Genomic DNA, 14,879 nt, shown 5'->3' on the forward strand with positions numbered 1-14,879 from the left:
CTCAGCTTAATATCTTAAATTTAACAATTTAGAATAATGTAGCAAAGAATATATAAATTAAAACAAATGCAATAAAATATGTAAAATTAAACAAAATAAAATAAATAAATATAGATTGCAGTAAATAAATAAGATGAATAAAATAAAATAAAAATTTTGTACAAATTTAAGGACAAACAAATATAATTACGCAAATTTTTCTATTAATCTCTCACAGAAAGAAGAGAAATTGATGGAATCCATCAACATCATCTAATGAGTAGATGGTATGACATTGAGGTCACTAATTTTGATTACTCTGTAAAATATAGTGCATCCCCAACAAGTGATATGTGCCAAGCAATAAGGTGCAACACTCAAAATTAAAGTTGAAAATTGCACAATTACTTAAAATCCTTAGAATACCTATTATTTATAGAGTGGTAGGTGGCTCAGTGGGGGGTGTGCCAGTTTCATAATCATGAGGTTGCTATTTTGAATCCTTTTGATATTAGTGTAATTTTTTTTCTTTTTATAAAACTATAATTTTTACTTTATTTTTGGTACTTTTAAATTTATTATATTTATTTAAAAATTATTTTCAAATATTCATGTATCATACATATGGGATTCATAAATAATATTTACTGTATTTATGATTCATTTGGGAAGATGATAAGATATAAACAAAATTATAGTTATTGAAGGCTAATTTCGTTAATAAAAAAAAACATTTTTATTAACATTATTCAATCTGTTTGCTCTTTGGGAGCAAACAGATTTGTGGATGATAATTGTTGCAGAATCATTGAAACAAACATTTCTTCAGTGTGTACAGTACATTGAATAAATGTAGCATTGCAAGGAATCAACTCTGACTTCTACTTTTGGAGCTTTTCTTTAGTTCTCATTATTATTTATTTTGTTACAGGACAAAACCTTCCACACCCAACTGAAAAAGAAAAATCTAAATTTGAAAAATAATAGTCTTATCATGACTGATACGTTACCGCCTATGTCACCAAGCTACTTTGGCATCTGAGTAATTTCCAAATAGGAATTAAAGAATGGTCTCTTAACCCCATCTGTGACCGATTCTAAAAATTAGAATTAAGTTTTTCTTGAAAAGATTGGTAAAGATAAATGTTTGAAAGATTCAAAGAAAAAAAGTACTTGTTAATGTATGTATGTAAATGAGTTTGAGTGGCACAGCTGTTTGTTACATCATACCAAAGATTATAAAAGACTAAAAGACCCAACAAGACTGAAGAAAGACAAAGTGAAGCTCTTGTAAGCAAGTTAGGTGAAGTTCATGAGCGAGTGCAATTGGCAGGCAAAGATTTTGAGATTAATTTTTCTTTTCGGCGTGATGGTTAGGCAAAGAGATCATAAGACTCTTTTGTGAATTTTGTAAATAGTCCATTTTTCATATTTGTCAGTTTTTGTAGAGATAAACTTAACTTATAATTAGCTTAGAATTAAGTTCCCAAGTGTCAGGAAAGTTTTTATACATACTTGTTTTTTTGTTTTGATTTAAGATATTATTGAATTTTATAACTTGTACAGTTCATTTCTTCTAACTTATTTTGTATTTGTTACTATTAACTATTGTGCATAGTCGGTCATAGAATAATAAATTTAATTCCTTTTTGAAGTATAGTCAAGTGTTTATTTTGACAAATTTTTGCTAACATTAATTGAGTTACATTTGAACAAATTCATTCATGTTTTTGCCTGTTTAGAAGTCTAGGCCTGGCACCAACTGACCCTTGATTTCTTTTTTCACTTATGTAATACTACATGTTAATGATTTTTGGGCTTTGAAAAAATTACGTTACAGCATTTTTTCAATAAGAAGATTTACATATGACACTGGAAATGCAAACTTGATTAATGTTTAAAAACACTTCTCTGTTATCAACTAACTTGGAAGAGAATCACACATACCATACCATATTTAAAAATATCGGAGTGCTTAAAATTCCGTTATTAATCCACAACCATAAATCTACAAGGCTTTAAAACAAGACAAAAAAACAATTACTTTTAATTATTCATTAACGAATTCTATATAATCCATGTACAAAAGTATATATTTATTAAATTTATCTCATAATAAATTTCCTGAAACTTTATAAAATATTAATAACTAAAAAAAAATCAGAAACTGTTTTCTTACACAATCAATATTATTAAATTGAAAAATGATAAATAATACCATTTAAATTATTTATCATTTTGTGTACTTTGTACATTTTTGGGAAAATTTTGGTTCCTGAAAATATTCTGCACCCTTTTTCATAAGTTGTACTGCACCACATTACTTCTTGCTGCCCTGCAGATGGCTACACTTAGTCAAGCATACTGTCGACAAAAAATCGACAAGGCAGTCAAGGAAGCAAATTCCGTGACTTTTTCTGAACACTAATGAAAATCCCTGATTTTCTATGACTTTCCAGGCATGTAGGAACCCTCTATATGATATACATTCACTTTTTATATCTTTTAATGTTCTTATATATAAACAATATCACCTGAAGATGGCCTATAAATTAAACTGAAAATGTTTGTGTGTCTTTAAATTAATATTTCTCAACAATCATAACACAGTTAGTGATAAATTTATATAAGAACTAGTTAATTAAAGTGCTAAATTTTTAAATGATATTTTAAATGTGACATATTGCATAAAAAAGTATGTATGATAATAATTAATGATAAATGTGAAACATGATGTCAGGATCATCTCCTCCCTTAAGATTTTACACATTATTAGCATTTACAATTTTTTCTTTTATAAAACTCATATCTACTCTCAACATTAAGCTTTCTATCATTTTATAATAATACTATAAAAAGTTTTTAAATGAAATATCATTACGATGGCAGTAGATATAATTTTAAATTTTTCTGCCAGGAAAGTTATTTTCCTGGCAGAAAAATTTGCAAAAAAATGCAACTTGCTGCAGGATTTTTTAAGAATTGTCTTCTGAGCAATCACACTTGCATTAAAATCAGTCTGATGAAAATCATACTCTTATGTGCTTTTTCTTATATAAGATTAATTTAATCATTACAATTAAATAAAAATAAATAATTATTATAATTTTATTTTTTAGCTTTATTCATTAATTTTATGTTTTTAAAAGGGTTATACTTCAAATTAATCTTTTGTATATAATCTTTGAGAATGAAAATCTGTTAAAACAAAACTCAATTTCTCTCTTAATAGTTTAGTTACTTAACCAATTCAAAATTTAGAATTCAAACAAATTTATTTGAATAACAGTTATTTATTGAATTTGTTCTTAAAATAGATCTAATTATATTAAAAATTTCAAAATTCAAAATAATATAAATAAATATTCTTACCTGACTGCTAACTTTATGTTTTTTCTTCAATAAAAACCTGATAAGTTCATTTCTTTCTGGATTGTCTACTTGTTTTTCATGCAATGCTGCATGCAGCACGGTTTGGCCTAATAAAACATTGAAATTTATGGTAAGCTTCTACATTCATGGAACACCAGGGATGTAAACCACACATACAGGAACCACTTACCGGTGTTGGAAACGAAAAACAAAAAAACGTCGTTAATGTTTTTGAACTTTGGAAGTTCTTCTTCAGATGATAAAAAAAAAAAAATGATGAATGCAGATCCAAAAAGAGAACAATTATTTTTAAACGAAATCGAATACTTCGTGTTACAGCCGGTTGATCAAACATGCGCATTCGGTGCGGGTAGATGACGATTAAAGATCCGTGTCGATGAGGGCCTGCCAGGCGACGAACAAATTGAGCCCTTCTTTATAGTTTATGCAGGTGGTGGCGCGGCTAGATTTGTAAATGGAGATAGCCTCCAACCACCTCAGGTGTTCAGGGTGAGGCGAGGTGATGATGAGCCTCGCTTGGTTGAGGGCTGCCTCGATGTCAGGATCGGCGACGTAAGTTGAGAGAGCCATAGAGTTCCTCCCATGTAGAATATCTACATTGTGCTCACGTATTCTGATTCCCAATGATCATTTGGTTGAACCGATACAAACAAGGTTTCTGTCACACCTGTGATCCTTAAGAGGTATAGAGTAAATGCCCGGAAGTCTGTTGGGATCGGGGGAATCCTTCCCATTACGGAGGATGTCCAAGATGGTGGGACATCTTCCGTACGTGATCTTAATACAGCATTTGTTGGCAACAGACTTCCGGGCGTGTACTCTATACCTCTTAAGGATCACAGGTGTGACAGAAACCTTGTTTGTATCGGTTCAACCAAATGATCATTGGGAATCAGAATACGTGAGCACAATGTAGATATTCTACATGGGAGGAACTCTATGGCTCTCTCAACTTACGTCGCCGATCCTGACATCGAGGCAGCCCTCAACCAAGCGAGGCTCATCATCACCTCGCCTCACCCTGAACACCTGAGGTGGTTGGAGGCTATCTCCATTTACAAATCTAGCCGCGCCACCACCTGCATAAACTATAAAGAAGGGCTCAATTTGTTCGTCGCCTGGCAGGCCCTCATCGACACGGATCTTTAATCGTCATCTACCCGCACCGAATGCGCATGTTTGATCAACCGGCTGTAACACGAAGTATTCGATTTCGTTTAAAAATAATTGTTCTCTTTTTGGATCTGCATTCATCATTTTTTTTTTTTTATCATCTGAAGAAGAACTTCCAAAGTTCAAAAACATTAACGACGTTTTTTTGTTTTTCGTTTCCAACACCGGTAAGTGGTTCCTGTACGTGTGATTGAATTTATTTTGATAATTTATCATCACCAAGTAAGGTTAAATGTACAGTTGTCCCTTGATAGTCTGTTTTGTAATCCGACATGCTCAAGTAGTCCGATGCACCTCCATCAAGGTCGCCATAGTCCCTGTCTTCAAAGTGTGAGCACAGTATGTACATATTTACATATGTACAGTACATAATTAATCTACCTATGTTGTGGCATTTAGTTATAATGTTTATAAATTACTGTACATACTGTATTATTTATGCCTACACATACTGTATGTACATTTATTGGCTTCCATATTTCTTTTAATAAACATGTTTTAGTTAACCGAAATGGGTGTTTCATTTCCATATTAACCTAGGCAGACATTTTACTCATAAAATGTAGGAATATTGTAGGTTACTGCTAGCAAAACAATGCCAAATATGTAATCACTTTCAGTAATCTGGACACTTTTGGTGATCCGACACCCCTTTGGTCCCATACCTGTCAGATTATCAAGGGACAACTGTATTAAAAAACAACAACTTTCAAATTGTTAAGAAATCAAATTTTTTAATTGAAACATTTTCAAAACTAACATCCCACTGTCAGTAACAAACATTCTAAATTCCAATCATTCTATTTCCATAAAAACCAAGCATTTAATATTAATATTTAAAACTTAACAACTTAAAAGTATATATAACTACTATTAATTTTACAAAAATAATCACTTTACATTGACACTTTTACATGCTTGAAATCCATAGAAATTCTTAAGTCACAGGCTGAACCCACAACTGACTTTGAATGTGTAAACATGGTAAAACATGCCTTTTTATTTCAGAAAAATAACTAATTAACTGTACTAATATTTATAACCATCATTTAATAGTCATCTTCAGGTCACATATCAAAAATATAGAATAAAAAAAAATTTTCAAAACATTAAAACAACCTTTTTTTTGGAACATGATTTTGCAGGGGGAACTGAATCATAATTTAAATTCTAGAATCTTATTCTACTTAGAACCATTATAATTTTTAAACAATATTCCAAATGCAAACAAACAAAACCAAAACTATAATACATCAATATTGTAACAAAATAAAAAATAATAATAAATAATACTACTAACAAATATGGTAAAACCATACTTATACACATGTAGATATTAAAGTCATTTTTCTGGAATAAAATGGTGTGTATATTATTTATAGAATTTATTTGTTCCAGTTTGTGGTTTATATACACCTGAATATGTTAATACAGTAGAGCTTCGATTATCTGACCCCCGATCAACTGTCACATCGGTTAACCGACCGCATCCTAGTCGGCAAATTCAAATGTCCACTGGTGATGTGACGCTACAATACATGGCTATGTCTTGGCTACTTTAATATTATTTTTGTTAAATTTTTGCGTGTTTTAGCTGAAAACACTGACTCGACCATGAAAGGGAGGCCAGTATTTCAACTAGGCTTAATTTTCTATTTTTTATTTATTTCTGTATTTATTTTGTGCAAAATAAAGAAATAATTTAATGATAATTATTATTTAAAAAAAAAATTTTTGTTAGGCTTAACATCGATGAAAATTCAACGTGAAGTAGGTTAATAGTGATATACTAATATGCTTATTACATGGGATATACTAATATACTAATACACTATACTAATGTATTTTTTCATACTTCTCGGTTATCCATTTTTTCAGTTATCCAACCAACCCCAGTCCCCAATTGAGTCGGATAATCGATGCTCTACTGTAATAGTAATAAAATACATACCATGTGCATTAGTTATATCAACATCATCATATGTTGGATGGCATAATAATCCCATTACAGTCAAAGCTTTATTGCCGTGCAAAGTAGCAATATGAAATGGTGTATTTTTCTGATTGTAGTCAGCAAGATATGAATCACCACCACACTCTCGAAGATATGCTGTCAAAATTTTATAATTATTTCTGACAGCATAAAATAATGGAGTCTAAAACAAATAAAATGAATTATAAAAATTAAAGTTATTCAAATGATCAAAGATAATCAGAAAAAATATTTTATCTGGATACTAATTCTGTACTTATTGCAGGTCATTTACAAATCTTGACCAAGAACTGCACAAATATGTGCAGTTCTTGGTCAAGATTTGTAAATAATAACTGTTTTCAAATATTTTAGAGCACCATTCAGGTGCTCTAAAATATATAAGTTATAAGTTCAGGTATCTATTAAATTCATATAACTATCTATCTATTAAATTCTATATCGATCTATTAAATCTATTAAATATCTATTAAATTCTATAACTTATCTATTAAATATCTATTAAGGATATCTATTATCTATTAAATTATCTATATCTAATATATCTATTAAATTCATATAACTTATATCTTCCATATATTAACATTGATACCTCCTTATCGTTATGCATCACAGCAGCTTGAGATTTATGAAATGTGTTGTACAGTATTCATTATATTGTTCAGTTGTTCAGTCACAGTTCTTCAACCATCATTACCATACCTCTTTCTATATGCATTTGCCTCATATTTAGACAACATAACCTTCAGCTGCCCCTTTCTCCGCTACCAAACTTGTGCAGACTCATCTGCAACGATCAGGATAAGTTCTCCCCTTTGAGAAATTGGGAGTTTATGCGGTACCATTGGAAAATCCTGTAACGGGGAGCAATACGAGATACATTGGGGCCACAGCAAGAATGCTTGCTACCCGTCTAGCCGAACACCAGGATGATGTGGCCAAAGAAAGGTGTACAACACAGCTCACAAGAAAGGTGCACAATCTGAATTACAATCCGTTGTGGACCCAATCTACAATACTCAGAGCCTGCAGCGACCAAAAATCTCCTCTTTATATGGGAATCTCTATACATAACAACCTCGGAAACACACAATGCACCCAGTCTGAACTGCCCAACATATGGATCGCCCTATATAAATGGTTGAACAGCAATTTACATCGTCTGTCACACAACTGACCTGGACCAGCACCATGCATGCGCCATATTACATCACACAAATAACATCGTACATATTTGAGATTTATAGCCGATTCACATTGAGTGTATTCCAAAAATCATTTTATTTAAAATTATATGCATTCCTTTTCTGTTTCAAACATTTATGTTTGATTTAAAAGTTTTTATTTCACCTGATGAAAATATATTCATTGAAAACACTCAAAAAGAAAACTATTAATAATGCCGTACACAGTGAACTCTACTTCCTACTCATTATAATTAAAATACAATAAATTTGGTGCAAATTAAAACTTGATTACAAAAATAAATAAACCAATTTTTCAATTGAAAATTAATAACTAATCATGGAATTGTCATTTGAGAATGAAGAAAATTTTGTATGAATTGAATATTTATGTAAAATTTTGATAAATAATTACATTTAGATATTCTGTTATTAATTAAACTGATTATCACAACATAATTTAATTAATTATAATTGTAATTTAGACTTATTTACAGCTAAAATTAATATACAATATAATGTGTATATCGCACCCCGGCAAGAAAGGTAACACAACTCAAAAATGCAGTATTTGAGAAAAATCTACTTAAAGAATACTATAAAACTTATAGTATAAGCTGCTTTTAAATTTCAGGTAAGTATTTATGGCAGTAAATTCTATTATATTCTATAGTATAGTAATTATGGATCTGTAGCTTGTACTTGCATTGAATGTGAGGTGTTATCAGTTAAATATATATGAGGTCTTTGAGTTATGTCACTTTTCTTGCTTTTCTAATAACTTTGTTATTTTGCGAGATAGAGATGTGATGCTTGTTGTGAATGTTGGGGCACTTCACACATATTTTTCAATGCCATAATCTCAAAATTGCCATTTTTTGAGTTGTGTCACTTTTCTTGCCAGGGTGTGATATATGTAATTTAATATTAATGAAAAATAATTTCTATTTCAATATTAAACAAATGCTTCAAACAAATTAAAGAGATACTTAAATATTATTATAAACTTACATATCCATCATTGTCTCTAATATTTATATAATCTTTTAACTTTCTGCCACATGATTTGTGTGATTTTATATTTGACTTTATTTGTTCAACAAGTAAATATGTTCTGTTAATGTCTTGATTCAAAACAAATCTGTGCAATATCCTAAAAAAACAAAAAATTATATATATAGGCACATTAATATATATTAGTAAAATAATAAAATTGATAAACACAAAAATAATTACATAAATATTAGTAATAACAACACTAGAATTTTGATGGGGCAGAGCATTGCTTTAGTGGAGCAAGTGTTATCTACTGATTTTATCATCTTGTTTGATAATAAGACTAATTTTCAAAAGCAATCAATTTTTAGCAATCAATTGTGAAGTTTAGGGCGACAGGTACAAATAAATGACTAGTTTTCTTAACGCGTTCAGCCCTTAGCCCGAGATATCTCGGGCAAGTTGTATAGCGTTACAAAAAATGGGGTCCTTTAGGACCCCTAAAAAAATTTTTTTTTTTTTGATTTTTCGGATGTTTTCTAAGTCTCCAAATTTTTTGAAAAATTTTTACCCGCGCGAAAAAATTTTATTGCGAGTTTAATTAACCTTTAATGACACGCAATTAACGCTTAATGGTTTTTTTATGGGATTTTTTTATAAAACTTTATTCATCTTTCTAAAGTTCTAGTGCGTCGATTTTACTTCGGTAAAGTTATTTAAAGCTATTTTCTGATGTCAAAAACAGCATCCAATAGTTTTTTAATTTTTTTAATTAATAGATTTTATTATATATACGTTTAATTAAGTCGGGGGGGTCGGAAATTTCAATTAAAATCGTAATTTTAAAAAAATATTTAGAAATATACCGCCATCTAGTATTCACCCTACTTTTTACCCTTCTCCTCCCGAGAGTTTCATGAGAATGTCCCGCGAAAGACGACACCAGCTGTTCTCAAGGTCATCCAGCTGTGTAAACAATGACACATCGGTGTCAAGTTTCGCGCTAAGGCGAGACAAAGGAAATTATACTTTGAAGCTTTTTCTTCAAAATTAACACATTTCTATAATTTTTTTTTCGTTTTTATGTTTAACTACATTAAAATTAAAAAGTATTTAATTCACCGGAGTCCCAAGGAGTTAATGTGACAAAGTAATTTATTATCGCTCTAAACAAGTTCGTTGGATCCCAACAACTACAAGTAATTGACTATACACACATACGCTACAATATATTCTAACGAACAAAAGATCAACGCACGCGACAACTATACGCGGGCCGAAACTTACAAACTAATACTTATACTAACTACAACTAAGGAAAGACGAGAAAATGGAAGATAGAAGACTGAGAAAAAAATAGAAACACCCGGGATTTTCCTGGTTTTAAAGACTTGGGTGAGACAAATCTGATTCTTTTCTTGGGGTTAATATTACACCTCGATGTTATGCGTCGGAGCTCTTCAATTCCTTTACTAGTTCCTTGGGGGTGAACGTAACTTTCGATCTTCTAAAAATTTGATCGGCTGGCTACCCAAATTCCGCCCTTACTCTTCAGGACTCGAGTACAAGTTTCCCTTTCGCAACTCAGTGGTCTCGGATTAGTGTGCTAGCTATATCGAGCCTTCCTTCTGTCCGTCTGTACTCGTTGAGTGTCCCGACCAAAGTGTCTCTACTCTTTGTTAATCGGCTCCAGGGCCTTGCCTCACCCTTTGTTTATGTACTCCTTTTCTCAGAATTGGCAATCCCACCCAAGGGGTAATGAACCAGAAAGACAAAGCAAGAAAGTTCTAGAAGGGGATGAGACAAAGGATAGGAAAAAGAAAGATATTAAACTAAACTTAAATCTATATTTACAATAAAAAGGTATAGCGTACAGCTACACAATTTTCAATAAGACATTTCAGGGTGGATTGGCAAGGAGATTTTAGTTCTATTCTAATGTCATCTATGATAACTATGTGTATAATATCAAGTATAGTATAGTAGAATGAACTATGGTAAAAAATGAGTGCAGGAGAAACAAATGGAAAATGTCAAAAGAAATCATATAAAAAAATTTTATAATAGTATGACTAAGAAGGGATTGAAAAATCCAGAATTCATATTGGAAAAATCAATGTAAGGAATATTACGAAGTTAATAAAAGAATTCATGTTCTAAGCCTGAGGTTGTGATTGGTTACATTTTAACAAGAAAAGTTCTAGTTGTCTGTACTACAGTGTGAAGACAAGTGTTGTCATGGAGAACAACTCCCAATGACAACATTTCTCTTCTCTTGTTTTGTATTGCTTATCATATTTGTCAAAGAGTCTTACAGTCCATGGCTGCAGTGATGATCACATACTATGATGGAACCCCCTCCACATGTTAAAATGAGAAATGTTTGATCATCTGTCATACAGCCCAGACTTAGCATCAAGTGATTTCCATCTGATCACTCACACAAAGTGGTTAGGGGTGCAGCAGTTCCAAACCAACAAGGAGTTGAAGGGAGAGTAAAAGTTTGGCTAAACAATCAGGTGGCAATCTTCTTTGATAAGGGTATTGAAAAGCTCATGCACATGATAAACACCTAAATTAAAATTATAGAAAAACAACTGCTATAAAACACCTGCTAAATTCCTCCTCTGTGTTCTCCCATATTATTAAGATATCATCGACATAGCGCAGATATAGTGACGAATAACTGATGGCAAGAGGGGAGTAGAAAACTCTACACTCGATTTCTCTCATACCAAGTTCAGCCAAGACTACAGATAGCGGGGAGCCCATAGGAACTCCTCGCTTCTGCAGGTAGACGTTCACCATTGTTTCCAGCATAAGTAGAGTGCATGAATGCTCCTATACTTTCTACAAATCGAATGTGGTGTTCTTATACCCATCTGTGCCTGTTTTCAAAGCTGTAATGCTTCCTTGATCATCAGAAAAGGTTTTAATATACAACAGGTGCTAGACATACGTGATGCCCTAACTTTCATCACTGAGCACAACTATTTCCTTTTCAACAAGAATGTCTACTACTACGGAACTGTTCCACAGCTACTACAGAAGCATGCAATGTTCCCACCCTCGATCTACCCGGGGTGAGGGTAGCATTGTATCGACGTTTAAACAACAAAATGCACCTAACATCATATCGCCATCACAGTGTTAATTCCCTGCATGTGCCGCTCGCATCGTAGATTTAAGAATTTGAGCATGTCAAAAACTATTTGCACGTTCTTAACAGAATTACCGAACGTCTGTTTTGAATTTTAAAATTTTGTTCTCCTTGGAACATTCTGCACATTCGTTTCATTAAAACTGTTCTTTTCACCTGAGGATGATGATTATAAACTCATTGAAAGTGCTTGTGGTAATACTAAAGGAACTATTTTAATGCCAAACTCAGCAAATTTTCTTCCAGAAGCTATTGGATTAAATAATATTACATGCTAACAATCTTATTCAATTTTTTTATAAAGTTGCTAAATATAACCATAGAGGCAGTCATATTGCTTCATCAGAGTTCACCATATCCACAACCTGATGAGTGCGATGTGCATTGGTTGCTGCACCAGTGAATACCGAAACACATTTTTGTACATTGCAATTCACTGTTTGATGCATACTGGAATGTACCCATTGTTTCTCTTGTCAACAATATGATGGATATGTCTCTGAAATATGTTGAACTAGCCAAGAAAAACACAGGCTTGTGAAAAAATTAAATAGTTACATTTTATTTCATGCTACTTTGTTGAAATGAAGGAAAAAAACTCTCCTCTAAAATCTAATGAAAATAAAGTTACAGTATTTACAAAGACATTTATTTCATTAAGTATAAAAACTGGCACCTTGTGACATCTGACAGTATGCAAGGCAAGTCATAAATTCTTCTTCAGCTTCATAAGATCTTTCCTGTATCTGTGCAGAATCATTGATCATGCACTCTAGTAATGCTGCAATATTTACAACTTCTGTTTAGAAAATGCTTTCTTTCATGTGACTTCCTTTAAAAAAAATTTATCATTATCCAAATCAGAGGAGTGGGTAAGCTGTGGAAAAGGATTTAAACGCTTGGAAATGTTGCATTCAACCATTTTCTAACTTAAATATTCTAATGAGCAAATGTTCCATTGAGTTGGTAGATTTAGCTTTTCAAGCAGTGGTCCCACATGCTCTACTAAAAGATCTAAATACTTTTGGGAGTTGAAAGTACTGTAAATAAAAAACAGGCGAAATACTTTTTGGTCAAGTAATCCAGCTCAAACTTTAACACTTTGGATCAGAGCCGTAACTAGGGTATGGCCAATGTGGCCCCCGCCATAGGCGCCGATTTAACAAAGGTGCCAACGAGAAGGCTTTCGGAAATATGTATTCGAGATTAATAACACACAAAAAACTTTTATATTTATATTTATATAGTATTTATGATCTGTAATTTCTACGAACATGTATTTGAAAAATTTTGCAGTCTATCAATACATTGTTTACAAACTGATTGACATGTAGAACAGCTTTACTTTATACCAGGTTTACTCGCATCTAAAGTTCGAAACAAAATTATAAATAATATAAAGACAGAAAAATATTTTAGCATAATAATTGATAGTACTCCCGATGTATCTCATAAAGAATAAGTATTCCAGATTATCAGATACGTAAAAATTGAAAATGAAATGGTAACTATCGAAGAGAGATTTGTTGATTTTGTACTGTCAAAATGTAAAACAAGACAAGACTCGCAATTGAAGTTTTGGATAAGATAAAAAATGATGGTTTAAATTTTTAAAATATAAGAGGACAAGGGTATGATAACGGAGCAAACATGGCCGGAATATATATATATAATGGCATGCAAGTGCAAATAGCACGATTAAACGATCTTGCCAAATTTGTTCCTGTGCCACACATTAGCTTAATTTAATTGGAGTGCACGCATCATGTATTACCTCGGAGATGGTTTCATTTTTTGGAATAATCCAGAAATTGTTTAAGTTTTTTGCTTCTTCTACCAGAAGATGGGAAAAAAATTACATTACTAAAGACAACACTAAAAGGACACAGCATCACGATATGGTGCTCTAAATCACGTTCAGTAAGTCATTTAAATACCAAATTAATGAAGTTATAGATGTCCTTAAAGAAATATCGAAAGATTTTTCATTTAGAGATTGTGTCGTTACAGCTAAAATTATTATTGGGCATATTAAATCATACAATTTTATTTTTATGTTAATTATGTGGGAAAATATTTTAGCCAAAATAAATGTAAATAACCAGTTACGGGATAAATCACAAGACATTTTTCACCTTTCTGAATTACTAAATGGACTAGTAACTTTTTTCAACATTTTAGAAATAATCGGTATGATATTATCCTGTTGAAATGCAAACAAAAATCTGAAGAGTTGGGAATTGATTCAATAGCCAAGATGAAGCGAAAACGCAGAAGAAAACTGTTACCTGGAGAAACAGAAGAAGGAGCTTTCAAGGCAGGATGAATTAAAACATTTCTTTTACGATGTTGTTGACAATATTATATCCCAACTAGGGGATCAATTTAAAAATATGTGTTCAATATCATCGATTTTTGATTTTTTAAATGGAAAAAATTTGGTTACCATGCCATTAGTACATTTAAAAAAAGCTGCAGCCCACTGTTGCATTGTATATAGTGAATTGGATGCAACGCAATTAGTAAACAAAGTAGAGTGTTTTCAAAGTCGAGCAAAAATAATATTTGAAAATTTGATTTCTTTACATCATTTACAAATATTAGTGGGAATGGTTGAGTGGGATCTCTGTGAGTTTTATCCCAACATCGGTATTGCATTAAGGATAGATAATGCTTACACTACCCGTGACTGTTGTTTCAGGTGAGAGACGTGTCGGTAAATTAAAAACCATTAAGAGGTATTTACGTTCTACAATGTCCCAAGACAGATCGAGTAGTTTAAGTTTATTATCTGTAGAAAATGATATTTTTAAGAAACCGATTTTGAGGACATTATAGATGAATTTGCAAATATGAAGACGAGAAAAGTTCATCTTGTTTAAGTTTATTTTCTGATTGTTATTCAAAAGGTAGTTAATATTGTGAACGTTCATCAATCTGATATGTTAAATATAAACTTTTATTTTTTATGTTATTACTAAGTAATTATTATTTTTGTTTT

General features: G+C 31.6%; 1 protein-coding gene across 1 annotated transcript in view; it reads right to left on the reverse strand.

Moving 5' to 3' along the window:
- Positions 1–14,879, reverse strand: part of LOC136981413 (uncharacterized) — a 101,971-nt gene that overhangs the window by 32,195 nt on the left and 54,897 nt on the right. The window contains exons 4-6 of the mRNA XM_067277731.1: positions 8,734–8,875; positions 6,497–6,701; positions 3,352–3,458 (exon numbers count right to left, since the gene is read on the reverse strand). Of these exons, the coding sequence (XP_067133832.1) occupies positions 3,352–3,458; positions 6,497–6,701; positions 8,734–8,875 (454 nt within the window). The remainder of the gene's footprint in view (positions 1–3,351; positions 3,459–6,496; positions 6,702–8,733; positions 8,876–14,879) is intronic.

Source organism: Centruroides vittatus, unplaced genomic scaffold, assembly GCF_030686945.1.
Source record: "Centruroides vittatus isolate TY-2023 unplaced genomic scaffold, ASM3068694v2 contig_754, whole genome shotgun sequence".
NCBI classification, from domain to species: Eukaryota; Metazoa; Arthropoda; class Arachnida; order Scorpiones; family Buthidae; genus Centruroides; species Centruroides vittatus.